This window comes from Priapulus caudatus, unplaced genomic scaffold (assembly GCF_000485595.1).
Source record: "Priapulus caudatus unplaced genomic scaffold, Priapulus_caudatus-5.0.1 Scaffold79, whole genome shotgun sequence".
In the NCBI taxonomy this organism is placed as follows: domain Eukaryota; kingdom Metazoa; phylum Priapulida; class Priapulimorpha; order Priapulimorphida; family Priapulidae; genus Priapulus; species Priapulus caudatus.
The window spans coordinates 266098-288274 of NW_014577140.1; the positions used below are offsets into that span (position 1 = coordinate 266098).

At 39.3% G+C, this 22177-nt stretch overlaps 2 protein-coding genes across 3 annotated transcripts in view; both read left to right on the forward strand.

Annotated features, from left to right (window-relative positions):
* LOC106821614 (bax inhibitor 1-like) overlaps positions 1-8585 on the forward strand; it is a 77423-nt gene extending 68838 nt beyond the window's left edge. For both annotated transcript variants that reach the window (XM_014826504.1, XM_014826503.1), the window contains exons 2-8: positions 174-282; positions 757-929; positions 3256-3353; positions 4042-4121; positions 4405-4505; positions 5487-5556; positions 6007-8585. In XM_014826504.1, the coding sequence (XP_014681990.1) occupies positions 174-282; positions 757-929; positions 3256-3353; positions 4042-4121; positions 4405-4505; positions 5487-5556; positions 6007-6039 (664 nt within the window). In that variant the 3' untranslated portion in view covers positions 6040-8585. The remainder of the gene's footprint in view (positions 1-173; positions 283-756; positions 930-3255; positions 3354-4041; positions 4122-4404; positions 4506-5486; positions 5557-6006) is intronic.
* A 3636-nt stretch (positions 8586-12221) lies between these two features.
* On the forward strand, positions 12222-21315 carry LOC106821598 (nuclear envelope phosphatase-regulatory subunit 1-like; the record flags this gene model as incomplete). The annotated part of the gene is made up of 7 exons (XM_014826481.1): positions 12222-12240; positions 12331-12334; positions 16276-16349; positions 16658-16731; positions 17065-17174; positions 18024-18078; positions 18619-21315. Coding segments are annotated over 7 exons (375 nt in total), but the record flags the coding sequence as incomplete, so codon positions are not given.
* Between the last annotated feature and the right edge of the window lie 862 nt (positions 21316-22177).

The window sequence follows — 22177 nt, forward strand, 5'->3', positions numbered from 1 at the left end:
TTATGGTCGTAGTCGGTGGTGTTGGTATATCAGGGTATACTATCAGTGGCTCAATGTAGAGTATCAGTATCACGTGTTAATCATGAATTCCCATCAAGAGTTCATTCCTGTGTTTATATCTCCTAACCAAATATGATTAATCATTCATACTAGTTCGTCCATTTTCCTTGCAGAGAAAAGCCAGTACGCAGTCACCTGAGAAATGTCTACAGCTGTCTGGCAGCCACCATGATTGCAGCCGCTACAGGAGCCTACGTGCATGTTGTCACCGACTACCTAAAGGTGCCTGCGATGTGTGTCATTTAGCCAAATAATGGGGAAAGTAGTCAGGGAACCATATTAGTGCATATAAGAGTTCATATCACTAGGGAGAGATCGCCCGAACATGCGTGCTCATTTTTGAGATTGGGCAGCCTTGTGTGAATACGTGCCTTTTCAGTATGACTGTGTATGTGTGGGTATACATACACATGTGTCATCTGTGCTTCATTGTACTGTAGGAAGCCTTACATAAATCATCGCCACCCTAACCGTGACCCTGTTACTGTTAACCCTGTCTACATTGTAATCTTAACCCTATCCCTAACCTAGTCACTATGCTAACCAAATTCTCACCTAATATTAACCCTCTACTTCCTCACTGGGCATTGTAATGTATGATTGACCTTGAAAATATGTAGCCTATATGTATGTTATCGTGCATTGTACACGCCCTATTACGATTGCTGACGATGATAACGCTGACTGGTTACACAGGGAAACTTCCTGTCAGCGATCGCATCAATCGGGTTGCTCATCCTGCTGGGAGCCACGCCACCGACGTCTACCTACAACCAGAAGATGCGCCTCGGCTTCCTGCTGGGCTTTGGCTTCTTCACTGGACTCGGCATGGGCCCGCTGCTTGACGCGGTGATCAGCATCAACCCTAGGTATGCGACGCCATGTCATTCACTTATTCGTTATTCATATTGTGCTTTTCTACCTTGTATTCATACCGGTATACGATGGCTACTCTGGGAGTAACGGCAAATGGCCTTTACAGACAGATGGCCATTCTATAGAGGTGGTTTAACTTTATGGCTGCCAATCAGAGAAAAAACAAAAGATGGCTGTTACTAACAGTTAGAAATTCAATTTAGGGGGGCCGCTAACACAGGTTTGGCTGTATTTATATATCATTATTATGCTTTATGACTATCTTCTGAGGTGGGCCGAAGAATATAAGAGATAAATAAAAAAAAACGTTCATACAATTAGTTTCGCTCTATGCTATGATATACACCCTCATCTGATTTCGTATGCTAGCCTATCTCATGGAAAATGATGGTAGGAATGATGTTGTACCATATACCAGGGCAATACTACATTAGGACTACCATACATGTAACATCGCTGGCTTACATCTACACCATGACCCTAATCCACATAAAACCCTAATGCATTCATAACCTAATCTAATCCTAGCCTAATCTTAATCCAGTCAACTATGGACTAGTAGGGCTCATAGGGTCTATGTCCCCCAGGGTACTGCCGGAACGTACCCTGGGTACGGTCCGGTATACCGGAACGTACCCTGGTAACTATTTGATATGGTTAGGGTTAGGGTTAGGGAGTAGGCGAGGAACGTACTATACCGGACCGGACCCAGGATACGTTCCGGCAGTACCCTGGGGGACATAGACCCTCTCAGCACTAGTAGGATTGATCTAGCATATGTTACTGTATATATGCATTTACTTAAAAGGAATTATATGTCTACTGATCTGCAGTGTTGACTAACTGAAAATTAATAGAATAACTGCCATCTTGTGTCATTTATGTAACCCTACCACTAAGTTCATATTGATTTGCCTAATTTTACTGCTAGTGACCTTACAAACCAGACTTTTGAATATTGTTTATCAACAACCTAGTTGAAAATTCTATCCATAATTCTCCAGCAGCAAGCCTATAACAGGGCTCACAAGCCTCCCGCATTTGGCGTGAGACTCACACAATTCAGCACAATCTCACGCTCTCACGCACCTGCAAGAATCCAGTTTTTCTTCGTTGCGTAGAGTGGGTCTAGCCGAACTTTGCCGAAAAACGCGGGACACGAGGCACGGGAATCTCGACATTTATTACTCATGCTTATATAAGCAACAAATATCATGTTCAGGTTGCTGCTAAGGACATCAAATAGCACCCCATTTTTTTTAAATTTCTTCTGGGGGAGGGGAACCCCCTCATCCACCCCCATCCCCTTTGCGCCTGCGGCGCGAAGGCTAAGGCCGAAGCCCTAGATTTTCTGATTCAAAATAAATCTCACTCATTTTTAAAGCTACCCCTTGAGAGCCCTGCTATAAACAACACTGTGATCATGTCACACGACTAGAAGGAGTGAATGATAAGTGTGTCCCATGTGTTCTAACCGAAGTGATGAACTGAGCATACAATATTACAAGTGAAAATGTGGAGCGCAGATATCTCTCGCATGTTACGCTTCCTTTGATGTTTGCAAATAATCTCCCCCTGGGTGGAGGGACACACCCCCTGATTGTTATTATCTGAATGGCTGCATAGGAAGAAATTGAACAATTTCCGACTTTTGGTCGAATAGTTGAAATGTAGATCAACTTGTCACATTTTCAACTAAAACTTGATAGTGTAAGCACTTTTCAACGTTGCGTTGCAGTAGCATCTGTCAAACAGACCATTTTATTAATTCTGGGAAATTCGGTTTTATTGAACCTGGGGCATGTATCGTGCAAGGCTGCCCAACTAAACAAAAACATTTAGTTATCCTTATCACAGGACCTCAAAATCAGTAGTAAGCCCATGTAACATTTAACAGTCTCAGGTTTACAAACTTGAGATGCCCCCATTTTGTAGCGAGAAAGGCCACGAACTTTGCTATAATGATCTGGTCATCAATGCCAGCAGTGTGGCTGGGATGTTGGCACTGAACGTTATGGTTGGTTGTTGTCGATGCAGTGTGTATTGTCCATTATGCTGTCACCAGCTGTCATATGTTTCTATTGAAGAAAGATATTACCATTGTGCATACTGGCTTTTGGTAGGTTCCAGAATATCACGTGATATGATGATTTTTTCCTATCATAAGCAATAGCAGTTTTGATCAAACTTGTCTAGATTGATGACTTATGTCTATTGTGTTTCTATGAAAATTGCTGTTATAAATTATTCCTTATTCCTTATTCCGTACGGATATTTACATTGAGAGATACTAATGAATTCGATGTCTCGATTTTTCAGCATCATCCCCACTGCATTCCTTAGTACGTGCGTAATCTTTGGCTGCTTCACCCTCAGCGCTCTCTACTGTGAGCAAAGAAAATGGCTCTACATTGGTGGTAAATTACTAAACAATTCACATTTGAATTTCTTTTATGCTTTTATATTATGTATTATGATGATAAGCAACTACGTTTAGTAGCATCTGTAAAGTTATACATTGCATGGCATGCATCTATAAAGCAGTACATAAAATATGGGTCAATGCAAGCAAGACTGTAGGTGTTGTGGGCATCCATAGGCAACAGGCCTAAATAAGCATCACACACCAATTAATTAAAACTATTTAAGTTTCAGTGCATATACAACATACACTTTATTCATCTAGATTCTAGAATAACCACAGATTCATGGTCTAGGCTCTGCTCCAAACTTTTGCGAGCTACGTTTTGAGCATTTCTAGCATGTAGCTAATATAACGACTGGGTCATTACTTAGACCAACTGCAACATATATAGTTGGTTACAGCAAACCCAGAGTAGTGGCCTGTGTTTAGAAACTGTGTAGTAGTTTTCACAACTAGGGCTGCCACAGATTCAAGCTAGTATTATTATTAGACATTATTTCCTGCAGCTTCCATCAGTCGAACCATAGACATACGTCCCATAGAGCCAGTCTGAGTTTCCACTTTAGAGGAAAGCTCAATTGTACAGAAATATTATCCTCATACCTACAAAATTTATAAATTTATAAAATTTATGTACCATAATGTATCTTTTTCTGTAACTTCTCTCCGTTTCTTTTCAGGTTTGCTGATGAGTGGTCTATCCTTCATGCTGCTGCTTTCAATCTTTAACCTGTTTTTCCAGTCAAGACTCATGTTTCAGGTTTGCCAGTTTTTATTTATTTTTCCTGTAAACTTACATGTGGACTATACACGCATATAGACATACATATGCCCACAATTACTAACAAATGTGTATGGTTCATCATTATACTCATCGTTAGTAATGCAATTAATATGATACACGATAACCGCAATTACTTGTTACAAGTTCTTCAGTAATTTTTTGTAGCTGAATGACTATGCATTGAATACTTGTAGCCAATCACCGTATTCTGAGTAGCTGTTTTGCAGTTAAATGTGTGTGTGTACGAATGTTCTTGTAGGTGAATCTGTACTTGGGCATGGCCGTGATGTGTGCATTTGTGCTCTACGACACACAGCTTATCGTTGAGAAGCGTCGCCGTGGCGATACTGACTACATCTGGTATGTACAAGCATTTCCGTAACAGCAATCGTCTCATGACAGCTACTGATGCATGAAACCTCGTGTTTTGTGTCAAGTGTGAGTTTTGAGTCCAGTTTAATATGCTGGCACCTCACCACAAGTACACAACAAGCATCTGACAACATGTTGTATCTTAAAGGGACAGTAGCCTCTAGGATTTTACTGCATACAACTGTACTTACTGTATAACAAATCCTCTATACCCACACGTATTTGTTACCAGATACCTAATATAAATTTAATTGTTATAATTAATTACACATCAACGCTACGAAATTTGAACGGCGCCATGACACCCGCGACCGTGCTGCCACTCCGAAAAAGTTGCGTATTTGACAATTTCTTTTGCACGTTACAGACCGAGGGCTAATCACAAAAGTGCAATTATATTTATGCCTAAATGCTATTTAACCAAACGATATTCATTTTAGGGCAAATTTATCCATATTATAACTGAAACTATATGTCGTTTATAAGATATTGCAATCATTCTGCTTTTAAATTAATAAATAAGAAACACCCTCGGTCTGTAGCCCTTGGCTGGAAAGTGGTTTTGCGCAACTTATCAGATCGTGCGCTTTGAGTGGCGCCACCGTCGTTGTAATCAAACTGTAGTCGTTAGTTTTAAAACATTTTTTAATAATATTTCAAATGGTGATTGAACCATGAAACTTTTTATGTAGCGTAATTTTAACCTAAATTAACCCTAGAACCTAGAGTAAACGATCTCTTTAATTATAATCGTCATGTCCACTAAATTAGCTATTGAAGGTTTTTGTATTAGAGTTGCATTATGTCTGTCTAAGAATTTAGATATATATGTGTAGGGACTTAAAGTAATGCAATCATATCCAATCCATATTCTGACATGTTAACAGATATCTGCTACGACATGACATGCAACCTTTTCAATCAATATTGAGATTTTATTGATTGCACATTATTATTATATATTTTCAGGCACTGTGTAGATCTGTTCCTGGACTTCATCAACATTTTTCGCCAGCTACTTATTATACTGGCTCAAAAGGTAAATAGGTTTGATATAACACAACAGTTGGGCTCAATTATATCAATACGTAAATGAACACATGTTGGGTAACCGTGGTTGAAAACTGTTGAATTATCAGTGACAGCATTATAGGTTCTACAGTTTTTCACTTTTTCACAACTTAGGTATATATATATATAAATCAACAAGTAAAGCAATTCTTTCAAACTCACAAATTTTATTGGTCTCCTAACCACATGTAATATTTAGGGAAACTGACTATAGTATACAATCAAATGGTGGTCATCTTAATAATATATGACACTGCAGTCATTCATAATTTTATTGTTTTTCTTATGAACTAACTATTTAATCTTTTACGGATTTCTTGTATTTATATAATATTATTTACTAATTTATTTTATTTTATTCTATGTTGATATTGTAGTGTTGGCTTAGTGTATTTATAAAAGAGGGTCGTTTTTGCAGGAGGAAGGAAGCCGCCAGAAGAAACGGGATTAATGATTTTTCGGCCAGACACATGGAACCCCAAATATTATCCAAGTATTTGATCACCGATTTTGGACATCACTGTCTACAGGCATATGGATGATATCAAGTCAACTAAGTTTCATAGAACTGGGCCATTCAGCTAACTTGGCAATTTTATGGTGTGGTTTACAGTGATTTGATCAGTAAACTTTTTGACAGACAAAAAAAAAATTGTAAAAATGAATTAATTTACATAGCCTCACTTTTTAGTCTCACTTTGTTCAAAATAAAATGTTACTAGCCAGTCAAGAATGGTGATATGTGCAAACCTTGGCTTATAGTAGAGCAAAGCCCAGATGTGTCACCTGTGTATTGGTGTGTCTTAAAAACTATTACACCATTTTACAACCTATTTACTTGTTATATTTTGTTGCTAACTAAAATTCCAAGGTTCTTTGATATGGGAAGTAGAGTGAGTACAGTATATAGAGTAAATGTTGACTTCATGGGAAGCTTTACAACAGGACTGAGACATCTTCCTCGTTGCCTTTTTACCGTTTCTGTTTTTGAAATTAAAATTGTTAATTACCAAATGTTCACAGAGAGGTTGCATGATATAGTTGAATGATAGCAAATGAATGTTTTATTGGTAAAATTGTATCTAGATATGTAAACGAGCAGACACAGGTAGTTATTTAATTAGGAGATTTTGGCACTTTTTATTCAACTTGTTGGAACACTATTGGCAAAATCCTATTCCATTTAAAGCGGCACTGTATTTTCATCGTTTAGTTTCTATCCACATAAATCCCAGCAGGCATCATCTACTACAATTTTCTGCTAATCTTTGCTCCTGACAGGTCAGTCATACGTACTCCCTATAGGTTTATCCAGAACTGTGCGCTGAATACCAGCACTGTTTATGTCCTTGAGTTTAAATTTACAATATATGCAACATTAAAAAATAACGGCGGATAAAGATGTTAGTTTAAGTATTTCATCATTATTGTGAAAATGTTTAATTCTATTTGGTGCGTTTTCATATAAGAGTTCCCTTACGTAATAACCGATTATTGTTAGCAGTATTAGTATGATTTTCAATACTCCAACCGATTTAGGTCAATTTGTTTTGTGTCACTAAAGAGCACGATATACATTGATGTACTTTGTATAGTGATTGTGTGATGTAGCAGAATGCCAATACTAATTTCCTAATTTCCTTACTTTCATACGTGGAATGTTGTGTTTATGCACTTGCACGGATACAAACTAGTTGGAGTTTTTAGATCTATTCATAAAACTACAATATTTTCATTATATTTTCTAATTTGGTGAGGAAAACTGCAGTTTGAACTGAGTTATACCAAGAGTATTCGACGAAAATCAACCGTCTACATGTGCCTTCTAGATATAGGGGTAACAGGGTACATGAACACCTGTGACCTAACTGGGTTCAGCTAAAAAGAATACCAGTTCTCAGATTATGTATTGAGTGAAGTTTAAAGAAACTACTTCTGCGCACTTTTTGACTTGTTGTGTAGTGAACGTAATGATTTATGAGAATATAGCAAGTAAAATATGTGCACCGCGCTATCTATGCTGTTCGACGTACCTCCATGAATATCCAGAGGGTGAATTAATATGAATGGTTTACAAGTAGTGTACACAAGATTGTATTTCTCTTGTTACTGTAAGAAATTTCTCATCATACAATCAAACCTGCATATAATGGTCACTAACTACATTTCAATGAGACGCTTGATTCCGTGGACATTTTTGCGAAAAATGCAGAATACTCCAGCAGTAGTATTGACCATTTCGCTACTTTTCGTTACATGTTGTGAGTCTGGCACGTGAAGCATACATTTACACCCGCGCGAGCTATATTGTGCGCATGTAGTTAATGAACTACGCTGTATATGTTAATGGTAGTTATATGTCCTCAGCTAAGTTGCACATTTTTAATGACTTGTAGATCGAATTCATGCCAGGAAACTTTAATTCAGTTGCTTAGTAAAGATTGCTTATAGCTCCAGGAAACGGTCGTACATCGAAAGATCTGTGTACTGACGTCGGTCTCGCAGCCTGGTCAGGCTTCATTGCTTATTGAACTGAGCCGGTTTACTCGTTCGTGTCATGACCGGCATCTGATTAGTTATATTAGTAACCGAAAGTTAATTTTAGAAGTGGGTTTATTTACTTTACAGTACGGAATATGGATTTATATTGAATATGACTTGGTTATATGGTAACGCGACCTGACGTTTAGCTGGAGAGTCACAATTGGGCTAAAACATCACTTTGTGGTAAAAGCCCGGGATAAGACACGTAACTATAGCTGTTTATGAGTAAAAAAATTACTGTATTTTGTAATTGCATATAGTATTGTGGTGATCGTAACGCTGTTCTGAAACATCTGTTATCACCTGTAAAGACAGTCGGCGTGTATTGAGTGCGCCACGTGAAACCTTATAGATACACCCTGAAGCTCACTAACAGTAACATAAATAATCAACCGATCTAAATTTGTCATTCTTTTAATAAATAAACGGAATTATCGATTCACGAACAACCAATTTTCGCTATAAAACTAGGAATTTGATTTGTTTGAACCGTTCTTGTCACTGAGTTTGCATTGTTTTTTGCAGGAAAGAAGTGCAAACCCTGCTGGGGGAAAAAACGAAAACGAAACTATTTGAACGTGTTCCTCTATTTGCCTGTTCTTTTCTGGCATCTCAGTACTGAGTGTGTGGATATTGTGAGTTGACCCGTGAAGAACTAACGTGTACAGATGGGAGATATCGGACACATAGTTACCAGTACTAAATCAGCACTTTACAGCACGGAACACTTATAAGACATACTTACCTGTACTAATGTCACCACGTTTTTACACAGGGAAGCTCGTACAGACGATACACACCGTAATCTAAATCACACGTTACACACGGAAGCTTACAGATCATATCTACCGTACTAAATTCAACTCGGACGTACACACGAAGCTTACAGACATCTACGCCGTACTAACACTCACACGCTTAAACCACCCCCCCCCCCGGAAGCTTACAGACATATCTACCGTAACTAAATCACGACGTTCACAAAAAAACGGAAAAAAAAAAAAGCTTAAGTTCATACTACCGTACCTAACACTCCACGATCGTTCACACACGAAGCTTGCAGACCATAGTCTACTACCGTGAACTAAATCACACGTTACACCCCACGCGACCAAGCTTACCCAGACATCACCCTACCCGTACTAAATCACAAGCATGTTACACCCCGCGCACGCGAAAGCTTACAGACACTACCGTACTAAGTCCAGCACGTTACACACCGGAAGCGTACCAGAGACATACTACTGTACTAAGTCACACGTTTACACACGGAAGCTTACGGACATAATAGCGTACTAAATCGCATGTATGTGCGCGTGCGTGCATCTATGTGCGCGTATGTACGTGCATGCGTACGTGCATGTGTGTGTGCACGTGCGTACGTACATGTGTGTGTGTGCGCATGCGTACGTGCATGTGTGTGCGCGCGTGCGTACGTGCATGCTTGCTGCCGGTTGCGTACGTGCATGCTGCTGTAACCCGTGCGTACTGCACGTGTTGCCCGCCGCCCCCACGTACTAGATATTGTGTGCGTATGTGTTAATTGTGAGTGCGTGCGTGATTGCGGGCATGTGTGTGCGTTATTTTTTATGGTTTGTGGTTAGTTCCAACGGACGGTGAAGCATTAATACCGCGCATTACGTAAGTAAGTAATGCGTCCCCCCAAAACGTATATATATCGTAATGCGAAAATCCGTCCAACGCCGACTCCCGCGTTTTTCTATGACATGTCATACGATTAATATAGCATTGGAGAGGTCATTTCCGTGGAAAATTTCATCTAATAAACTTCTATCACAAGGAAAACGCCTTAAATACACATAAAATTCTTAAAAAAGAGATATAACGAGTTATACACATTTTATACTTTATTTTGTAACCAAAGTATCATGATATATTACATATCAGTGTTCACATGTACATGTTCGTTTGATGAGATATGCCGTGTGTGAGCGACCTTTGACGTGTCGCGGTGTCGTGTGTGTGCAGTCGTGTGTGCTGATCATGTGTATGTAGTGTGCGATACGATGCGTGCGTTCATATAATGTGTATTAGTGAATTATGTGATGTGCAGGCTGTAGATTGTAGCTGTATTCGTCGCATGCCTTATGTCGTAGTGGGCAGTTGACTGACTTGAGTGTAGTGATGCTAGTATTATTAGCTTCTGTGCGCTGTGTGTCCCCGTGTGCTCGTGCTGTGTAGATAAGATGTCGTAGTGTGTTTAGATGTTGTGTCTCGTGCTGTGTCGTGGTGAGAGTGATGAAGAAGATCGGAGAGAAGAGAAGAAAAACGAACGAGAGCGAGACTTTCAGAAAAGAGATAAAGTTTGAGAGAAGAAGAGAAGCGACTACCCGCAGCGACAAACTGCACACTTCGTCTGTGTCTGCTGTGTCGTGCGTACTGTGCGTTGCGTTCACTGCTGCTGACCGCGTAGGATCAGTCGAGAGAAAATGCTTCACTTGTGACTCTCAAAATGTCGCGAATGCGGGTTGCTCGCAACGCCAGCCACATTCGGGGCCCGGTGGTGGTGTGTTGCGGTTGCGTGCCGTGCGCGTGCGTGAGAGATGAAGGAAAATGCCGTCGAGATCACAGGGAACTCAGCACTTGCGTGCCTGCTATAAGAGAGGCGATGCATGTTTTGGGTGATTGTTATGTGCTTACGCTAGTTTGGGTGGTGGTAAGCGGGCTGTGAACGGAGAAAAGTGAAGTGAGTGTGCGTTCTAACGAGGCAGACCACAAAGCGGCAAGTTCTAAACTGCATCACAGCGCGTCCCATGAGTTTGGTCCGTCTGCGCTTTTAGCAGCTTGAGTCCTGTTGCAGTTATACTGCATACGCGGGCATAGATGTGTGCGTGACCGTACGTCGGTGCACGGAGCATTCTTTGCCTATTGATTTGTCACGTTGTCGCTGTACCTAGTCGTACATCTTATGAGTGACTCTACGTAAAGTCCGTGATCTCCACACACTCAGGTCTAATACTGTGTTCTGCTTCATCACCTTCAATTTTTATGGCTAGATACTGTCCTCTGTTTCCTGAAATACATTTTGTGTCTCCTGACCGGTCCTTCGTTCCTTCCCCCCATCAGTTGCCATTGGCACGCCCCCGTTCTAGTGCATAAGAATAACATACCCCGCTTGTCGTCGCTCAAATTAGTACTAAATATCGTCGGTACTTGCGCCTTCGCTTTTTGCAACCAGCCATTGTCTTGCTGGTGATACTATTAACATGCCACTGAGTTGCACACCTAAGCTCTGCTGGGACAAATATTTAACACACGAACCTAGTAACCTTAATTTTAACTAAATTGGACAGCTCCTCCATCGAAGCCCATACAATATCATGTTGGTCCCGATATTTATACTCGGGCAATTTCTGTATCTAAATATCATGTGGTCTAAAGAATTTCAAAAAACATTAAATAAAACCCCCAGCCGCGATTAATTAATGTAAGGTCTATTAAATAGCATTTCACAAACTAACGAAGTAAAATTCGTAATCTATATGTTCATCTCATCCTTCATATCCAAAAAAAAATAAATCAAGTAACTTTAAAAATAATTAACCTACGAATCTTATAAAGAATGGCATGAGTAACTGTTTCCCATCATAGAGTCACAGTTACTAACAACTAAACTTATTTTTTTAAAACCACCTGTAGAATCCGAGGAAACTATTATCCCGCCAAAGCCACAGTACCACACTTCATTAACACCTCTTCGCCTAAAAATCACTAAATCACCTTCATTCATTGGTTAAACGAACTCTAAAGCCCTGAATCCCATGAAAAACTCCTTATCCTGATTCCATACCTACATAACACTTAAAAATAATTGCTCAAGTGTATACATACACCTCATAAATAATAGGTATATAAACATCAAGGATGTCGTACCCAACCTCAAATCCCGCGACCAACGATGTCTTCAAAATTTCGAGGCTCAACAATCATTCCTGAGCGCCAAACCTGTCCAGCAGGCCACACAGGACAGGAGGAGCTACAAAGATCAAAAGACTCTACCTGTTAAGCGCAGGCCCTACAATAACAAGGAAGTACTGCACGGACACATCAAGAGCGTAAAAATATCGCGTATGCACTTACGAGCGAAGTCGACTAAAAACTTTGAGGTTCAGTGATAAGAGAAAATAGCAATCGGCGTCCAAATAAAAACCCAATATTGTAATACAGTCATATAAAGCAGAGAATACACAAATAATTAAAATAAATACATTCTTGATATCAAGTCAAAATGTATGAAAATAATCCGATACGCGAATTATGGGTAAGTATTGCGAGGAGATTCACTGCGGCGTATTGAGTGAGCTCTTAGAGTCTTAGGCGTATCGAAATGTGCGCGACCACTTGAATGGCTATGTAAATGCGTTAAGCACCTTTGTAAGACTAGTATCTATGTCTAAGTATTTAGATGAAACCTCAACAGGCACGACTATGTACCTCCAGTCAGAGTACTTTGGCAACTTGTACCTTATGGCGGCAAAGTCGCTTATGCAAATATAAAAATTGAGAATAAATAACTAAATAACTTATGGGATTAATGCCAAGCTAACAATAACTATAAAACAGCTAAATAAAACTCTCGTTAACCTACATTCAAAGAGTATTAAAAATATTCTCCATCTATACCTCCATGAATTATACCACCAAACTCATTGTACACTCTTATCCACGCCTTAAACTAATGGAGCCATGCTGCTGTACAAATATAACAAGACACATATATTACTTACACAACTACTTCCGGGTCCAAAAAAGACAATTACATCAAAAATATGATGCTCACTGAAAAAGTACCGCTCTTTGTTCGAACACATAAAAGTTCACTTGACGTGTCTCGCCCACGACTTAGCCATTGCCCCACTAGCTGACCCTAAACGAGTTTAAAAACCCATAATCGAGGTTAGGCAAAGCGTGGCTGCCAAAAAAAAAATCTCGCGTTGACCTGCGCTTGATTCAACACGAAATAGTAGAGAGACAGCAGCAAAGCAGCTCTACAAAACCCAAATCGTCTACTCCATTTTTAGTCGTCATACTGCATAGTCCATATCCGCTTGAGAAGTGGCACATCGTAATCAACGTTAACGATGACTGTAAACAGGACAATAGTTTTAATGAATGCCGTTAGCGTCGCCGTGTGTGTCACCTTTCCGTGCCCGTGCCCAGGCGCCTTCCGTCTCCCGTCCCCGTCAACAAAGTTGGGCACAAAAACTAAACCGCGTCGACGTACAGGCACGGATATTCGGAGGCACATTCGCGGCGGGATCCGTCCAAACGAGTTGGATTCGAAGCTGGGGTCAAAGGTCAAGGTCAAGAGTGTAAAAGAAGGGGGAAGCATTCACGTCCTTAACTTAAGGTATAGGGAGAAATGCAGAATTGCGGCACAAATCTAAACGCTCGACCTAGGCTCGCGATAGTTGGTGTATAGCATGCATGCGTAGGAAAAGCCATCACTGTGCCGCAATTGTGAGGTCCCAGTCAATAGTCAATGGGCACAGGGCAGATGTTAGCCATTTTCTGAGACCATGGTCTGACGGAGCGATTCAAAAACTTATTGTTCAGCGTTGACCTAGTAAATTTGTTTAATGGGCATTATTGAAAGGACCATGAATATACTTTCTGCTGACATCCAGAGTAAGTTCAGATACACTTTGACCCTCAAGAGGAGTGGTTAAACATTGGATTTGTTGAGCTGTCTGTTAGAAAGAATTCTGAACTGCGGGTTTGCTAGTAGAATCTATAGTACATGCCTGGATGTATGAGGCACATAGTCAAGCAGTGAAATTTCAAAAGCTAAATTTGGTTGAAGAAGGTTTATGCTCCTTATCGTATAATTTTCTATGGCATTCCTGTACTGGTCAAGTGTGTTAGCATGTAATATGTCACACTGGCCAGTGGTACTGTGTAGTTTTTTTGCCTGGCGTTCAATTAGTTAGCAGGTGGCAGCTTCTTATTTTAGCCTGTAGGCTTGCGTGAGGTCAATGGGATCGTGCTTACCTATTCTGTCTTGAAATAGTTGTTGCTACTCTAGCGATGGAGCTTCCAGCTCTTTAATCTGAAGACACTTAAACGTAACGGCATCTCTTGGCACTTTCAATAAGATCCAACGTGAACATTCTTTAAGAAGGTTCCTATATAACATTCCCTCAAATGCTTCCACTGTTTCGTCATTGTATGTGAACACATTTGGTGACTAAACAGGTTACTAGAATCCCAGCCACTCCACCACAGAGTCACCGCAGTAGCTACGTTAGAGTGACGCTGTCGCTCGCGCGCAGCTTGTTGTTTATTTGAAGTAACAGTGTTGCAGTTGTTATAGAAAACAATACTGTCTGTGTACGATAATCGAGCTGTGTCTACGTGGAATCACACGAAAGCCTGAAGAAATTCTCGCGTTTCGCGTCCCGGTTGTGCAGTTTATGTAAATGGCTGAAGTACAGGCTATTAGGCGGCGGCACTGCATTTTGGGAAACTACCACGCTGCTTTCCCAACTCCCGTCCTGAGCTCGTTCAAATGCCTCCAGTGGAGCAATTGCAATAATGCGGCGGGAAAAATGAGTCACGATGACGCCGGTGGGTGTTTTCCTGAATTCTGACCAGCCATTTAACATAAACTGTGCATGCGGGAGCGAACGCGAGAATTTCGTCAGGCTTTGTGTAATTCGCGCGTGACACATGCTCGGTTTACGGAAACAGCAGACAGTATGTTTTTTAATAACAAGTGAAAACACTGTTCTTCAAATAGAAACAAAGATGGAGTAGAGATGGTTGAATGTTTATGGTATTGTATCGTGTGAAATCAAGCGAGCATCGAGCTGTCGAATTTTTGGCAGCAACGCTTTCTACCTGCTTATATATTTTATGTGATCAGTGTGCAGCGCAGCCAGTGTTCTGTTTGGCAGGATAAGCATTTGGACGCGCACCTTCGCAGCGCAAATTGTCCAGCATCACATCCCAGGTGCAAAATGAGAGCTACTATCAGAAACCGTTAAGAACTGGTACCTACAATCCAGATTTCGTTTTATCTGTAAGCCGCCCTTTCACTACTTTTACCTGCAAAACGCTCCAAGTGCCTGTGCCGTTAACCTTATATCAATCGCGTCCCCCGCTCTTGACTTGTGTGTCAGTGTGACAATGTGTGCAGACTGGCCCCTAAATACAATGTAATCAAACAGTAGCAGAGTTTGGTTTGCCCCGTGAAATTTACCGCGTAGACAGCGAAGTAAGTTATGAATACTAATAACGACACTGGAATACTATATTGTAAAGGTTCAACATAATACTGAGAGTACATAATAGGAGATACATAATCTCCTATTATGTACTCTTGATAATACAATACAAGTTAAAAAAATTCATATAAGAGAATAATTTTTTGAGATGTACATATAGTTTCACAGTTTTTACACGATTTTCCAATGGATAGGTGTTAGGCCGCTTTCTGGGTAATAACTGGGTAGAGTAATGTTATACCCCGTACAGACTACGAATTTGATATGGTACTAAACTAGCGCGCGTTTAACGCGAGCTAAAAATTGCAGTGTGTACACGCTATCGCGCTCCAAATACGCGCTGGCCCGCTCCAAGTTAGCCCCCCTTACGAAGCAGGGCTATCTTGGTGCGCACCAAGTTATCCCGCTCTAACTCTGTGTGTGTACGCAATCGGTGCCTAACGCGCGCTAAGTTTCGCAATGCTCATGCGCATAGCCTTATTTAGGTCACGTACGCTCGCTCGCACGCACGCTCGCTGTACCTCGCTGTCTGCAGGGTGACGTGGCGAGCAGGGAACTGAGCGATGGGAGAACTGATGACTCATTTAAAGTAGGGCCAAATATGCAGTCTGTACGCTCCTAGTTAGCGCGCGCTAAGTTAACGTGCGTCTGACGCATGCTAAAATTCATAGTCTGTATGGGGTTTTAGTCTCGCAGCCTGGTCCGGCTAACACTGCCCCTACTAGTTCTAGTAGTAGTACTACTACTACTAGTATATAGTGTATTTTTGGGAAATTGTTGCAGTTTGACTTGCAAAATGAGCTCAGGTTAATATGTCCACTATAATTTTAAATAACAGAGTAGATGTCACACAATGCGAACCTTTGCACATAAATCCTGAGCTTTCTGCATGTTACAGATTTAAAAGCATTTGAGAGAAGGCTCACAGAAGTTGTGTCTAGTCTACAGCCTGCAACAGGAAGGTGGAGAAGTAAGTATATAGCTATATAGAGCTTCTGGTGCAAAAATATTTCGCAAGAAATCCATTTGTACAGTTTGTCATATATGTGAAGTTGTGAACCTATATATATTTTGTATGTCTGCTGTGTAAATCTCTGATTGAGATTTTGCTTAATGTACGTATAGCTTTTTTGTATTCTCAATTGCTAAAGACTGATATGGAACACTGCAAATAATGAGTTTTGGAATTTCAGTTCTTTTTGACAAGTGGAATAACATTTTTAAATTACTAGAAAATAATGTACTTTACTAAGCATCATAAAACTTTGTCTGTTACAGTCATGTTAATTATTGTGTCAGTCTGCACGGCAACAGCAGCATGGCAATGGCTATTGGACCATGAAACAGCAAAGGTCAGTAATCAATTTTTTATTAATTTTGCCAGTTAGTATTTGTTGTTAATATTTGTAAGCACATACTTGTATCAAGTTTTGTATTGTATTGTATCAAGTACGTGTATGTACATATTGGTGGTTATTATGGTGGTGGGATTTGCACTAGTATTAGTTTATATTGGCAAGAGTATTCAAACTATGCTACTCAATGTGGCACATCTGTCAGTCTGCTGCTGTGATATTACATTTGACTGCATACATTTAAGTGCTACTGATCACCATGCAACTGGGGCACTGCATAATCTTGATACTTGATCATTTATAATGTTATGGTTTCTCTTTGCGTTACAGGTGGCATTTACTCAGTCATTATGGAATCACCCATATTTTGTCCTTAGTACCATCATACTTTGTCTTCTCTTCATGGGAGGAATACATAAAAGAGTTGTAGCACCATCTATGTATCCTTCATATGTATCATATAAGGTTTTGATCAGCTGGTGATTATAAAAGTGTAATTTGGATAACCTGATTCTACATTAAAAAATAATTTTTTACTGATTTCGTACTTAGAGAATTCTAAAAACCCATTTATATGAAAAATAATTACATCTGCTGAAATGCTATTAAAATTCATATTATCGGTATGTATTTAATTCTTAGACATGTTTGTACAAAATGCCAGAATTGGCACTATATTGTATGGCTTCAATGGAAAGCTCCATTAAAAGACAACTTTAAGACAGCTTAGTTCCACCAGATGTTAGCACAGCTGCTGGTTACAAAAACCAACCAAGTAACTACTACAGCAGGTATTTATTCTTATAATAGAACGAGGACGAGGAAACAGTCATCTATAAATTAGGAACGTATTAGCCTGAAAGATCAGATCTCAGAGCATAAAAATGTCAATACAAATTAAAAATGTGCACAAATTATCCTTTATAACTAACGATACAAGTGTAAAGAGAGGACAATTACCCTTAGAAGTTAGATTCTGTGGGTCGTTAAACGAATATCACCCCACAGTTACCCAATGTAGACATACAATCCCCCCACTGTGTATAAGCACAGCAATATTCCCTGTTTCACATCTTTTTAATTTTTGGACGTTGGTTTTGGAGAAAAAGAGCATTTCTGGTCTATAAGCCTAAGAAATAAATAAGCCAAGAATATGATGTTTGTGCTGATATTTAAACAATTTTGAAATTCTGACCTGTTTTTACGGGATAATTAATTTAGTCATAAGCCAATACACATAAACATGGTAGCTAATTAAGCTCATATATTTATCTTGACCAATGTATCAGTATTGTAGCGAGAGTTCGACAAGTGTTACAAGATTTTAACATGTCCTGTGATGATGTAAGTATTAAATGTGTAGACGCTATTCATTTCTTATAAAATATTTTGTCTCATAAAGTGGTTATTTAGATATCTAGGCATGTGACTTTTAATGACACTACTCCAGATATGTACTACAGCTATGTGTGTGCACAGCCCCTGGTCTACTATATGGTGGCACTAACTTTAACTTTTTTGTTTTTGTTTTTGTTTTTTATTGCAGTCCCCTTGTTGCTACTTATCAATTGTTGGCAAATACCTACGCATAATGTAACACTCCCACATCTAAGATCCAAATTTCTTTTTATTCTTTCTGTTGCAATATAATCAAACCATTAAAACTAATCAGTAAAAATTCAGTGCTCTCATTCATAAACAACCAGTGTTTAATATCACGAATATCTGTACTTATTCTATACATATGTCATATCCTAATTACATTCACTTACATGCCATAATTACAGCTACGGCAGAGAATCATGCATTCCACTTATGCATTTGGCCCTGTGTCCAAATGTAATATCCCATTATTAATGATGATCATTTCTGTATTATTTTCAGACTGGTAAACTAATATTGAAGCCTCGACCAACATCTTAATGAGAATTGGCTGGGGAAAAACTATAACCACTAGTCCATGTCTTACAAGTATAGAAAAGTTAAGCTAAGGAGCACACGTGTCTAATAAGTTTTGTTTTGTGTATGATTGTATTGTATACTTTGTCAAAGGTTCAAAAGTTTCCAAACAGTTTTTGCTGCCACTTTCTATCACTACCGCTTACTTCTCCCCACCAAATGTTACCCCTTCTTTTTATAATTTATAGTGTTGCAATGAACACGAAAAGAATCAAGAATTTATTGGGTTAATTACTTTATGTAAATTTTATTTCCTTATGTCATGCCCTTGACCAGTAGGCCTAGGTCACATGGATATAATTGTTACATGTCTGCCTCCATATAATCAGTGCAGACAGTACATATTCATTGCCTAGCATGTAATTATTGTGTATAAATGTTGATGATAAGAAGCGACCTCCACATGATTGCATATAAATTATTGCATGGATTTAGGCGTGTACCCTGAAGAATCGTTTTGGTGAACCATGATGGCCATGAGTGGAGGATTGTCACCAGGCCTCAAGTTCACCATAGTAAATGGTAAATGTTCAGAAGAGCTCAAATTTGTGCTCCAGCAACCAGCAGTTCTTCACCAGTTAGTTAGAATAGCTGGATCTAAGCATGCGCACTCACAATTAAATTTCACACCACATATTATCAGGAGTGGATAATAGAGGTCTCTATTATCCACTCCTAGGCAATATAGATAATAGTCCTGGGCAACAATAGTAATGGGTCGCTGTGGTAGTGGGGGTACCAACATGGTTAAGGTCAAAACACACTGCTGCGACAAACGGCCTACTGTAACGTTCATAGTCAACATTTCAGAGACTGACACAGCCACACTGCAGGCATTAATGACTGGTAGTAGGTCAAAGTTCGTCTTATTTCTTACTATACGGTGGCGGACATTGGATCGAGTCTGTAAACTCACTTGAGATTGTTGAATGTTGCATTGGCATTCTATTAATTTTGAGGTTCTGTGCTAAGGATAGGCAAATATGCTCTCAGCTGGGCAGTCTTGCACAATAAATGATTGGATGCCCCGGATCATGTAACACCAAATTTCACTAAACAACAAAAATTGTCTGTTTGACAGAAGCTATTGCAATCCGAAGACAGTTGAGCAGCCTAATTTTTGTTATGAATTTTTTTTCGTCACGTAATGATGGAAGCATTTTATATAGCTGTATATCTTTCTCATCACAAAGCATCTAGCATCATTGTTTGTTCAGAGACGACCCACGTTCCAATAACACCTCGGCGTCAGCATATGATGGTACAATTATTATAGTCAGCATATGGTTATCGCCGGAAGTCATGCGCATGTGCAACAGCTTATTCGAAACTATAGTTTCTGATTTTATAAATTGTAAAACATTACGGTTGGTTGTTGTCGTCACAGTGTCTTGACCTCTAGGCAGCATTCTTTCGCTCCACAGAATGCAATGTATAAATTATGACGAATGTTACATATGAATACACGGTGGGAGTAAATTGTATATAACTATAAGTATATCCATGTAATTATCAGTGTCTTTAGAATTGTGAGATACTGCAAAATATAGTTTATGAATGCCAATGTGTAAAAAGTGCATATTCCGAGGCTATAAGTATAATGTAGAATGTCACCCTATTGGCTCGTAAAGACACAGTGATGTATGTTTACCCATGATGACTGTGATAGCAAGCTTTATCATGCCAAAAACTCCATCCTGTTCATATTGACACATTCACTGTGCAATGAACTTCAAAAAATTATGGTAACTACGGATTTCTCATCATTCACATGAATTATTTTTATCAAAAACTTGATATATTGCATGGTCATTCTTTTTCTTAAAAAAAATTTATTTATGCTGCATTTTAACATGATAATATTAGATTAACTTATTTGATTTTGTGGACATTTATGAAGTAATAAGGTTAGAAAAGGACTGAACATTCCCTAGCTCTCACCGAGAATAACAATTAAGTTTTTTGTGTGTGATACTGGAATTGATTATATTAATGGTGACCTACCTTGATATTAGAGATTTAGATGTTGAACAACAGCATTCTTATGTTCTCTCACACATGCTAGCCTCACTATTTTCACAGGCATTAAACTTTACTGGTATATTCGTTAATTTTGTTCAAAAAAAACATTGTAAAAAGTACCACCTATCAGTATTTACCTACTGCTTCATATAATTGAGGAATAAAATCTTTGTAAGAAATGTAGGAAATTGCACAATTTTGCACCATTTCTAGATTTTCCTTGTGGGGGGGGGGCATGAGGACAACTCTCTGGACCTAGCATGGGCGACTGTGTTGTACCCCCTCTAATGCCTCCCTACTGCTTTTTGTCGGAAAGTGGTTGGCAGCTGTCTCGTAAGTCTAAAATATTTGAAAAATCAAACAAAAAATTAAAGAAAATGGAAATAATTTTGGATATGTGTGACTAGCAGTGATTTAAAAAATATATCCAATTTGAAAACAGCTGAAAGTCTATGCAGTTTTTTAAAATCCTGTTACTTTTGTGGATTCTACCAAAGAATTTCTGAGGTCTACATGTGGCTATGGATTCTGCTTTTGCACACGTCTGCATTTCAATTATAAAATGATGGTAAATAAACACACATTGTATTTACTACCAAAGTAATATTGTTTATGTACTATCTATCACCAAATTAATTCTAGGTAAATTCCGTACAACACAATCTTACTGCACACATATATATGCCACTGTGCAGAACAAAGTATAGAGTTTACCATATGCTCTCTCTCTCTTTCTGTGGACAGCTAGTGAGACACCACAAACCGATTTTGCGCCCAGAAGAATTTATTAACCACCACAAATATATTTTGGGACATCAATTTATAACCACAATAAACATGTACCAAAATTCTTAGCCACCACAAACAAGTTGCGTGCAAAAATTTCTTATCCACCACAAACAGATTTCAGTCAAATAATTTCTTAGCCACATATGACTCATATTAATTATCATATATATATCTACTATATAATAGTAGAAAGAGCCGAAGTGTCGTTTTCCGTATCTCCTCCGAAACCGTGCCACGTGTGCTCGCGTAAATCGAACTGGGGCCCCTTCTGGGCGTCGCGAATACATTCCGCTACGTTAGAACGCGATTTTTCCATCGTAAAGTGACTTTTGGAGGCAATTTTCTAAAAAGTTATGTGCCCGAAGAAACTTCGGCATTCATAGGAAACCCGCACCAAATTTTAAGATCGCAAAATTCGCATGCGCAGTCCAAGCAGAGTACATGAATCACCTTGTGATTGACGTGCTCTCATCGGAAACTCGTACCAAATTTTAAGATTGCCAAATCCGCATGCGCAGTCTAATCAGAGCATGTGAATCACCTGCTACCGCAACGTCCAAGATCAACCCCCCCAATTTTCTCAACGAATTTCGTTTCACAAAATGGACCCCTGCGACTGTCAAATCTGCCGATTTCCGCCGATCCGCGGAAAAATCTCATCGCGGAGCCAGTA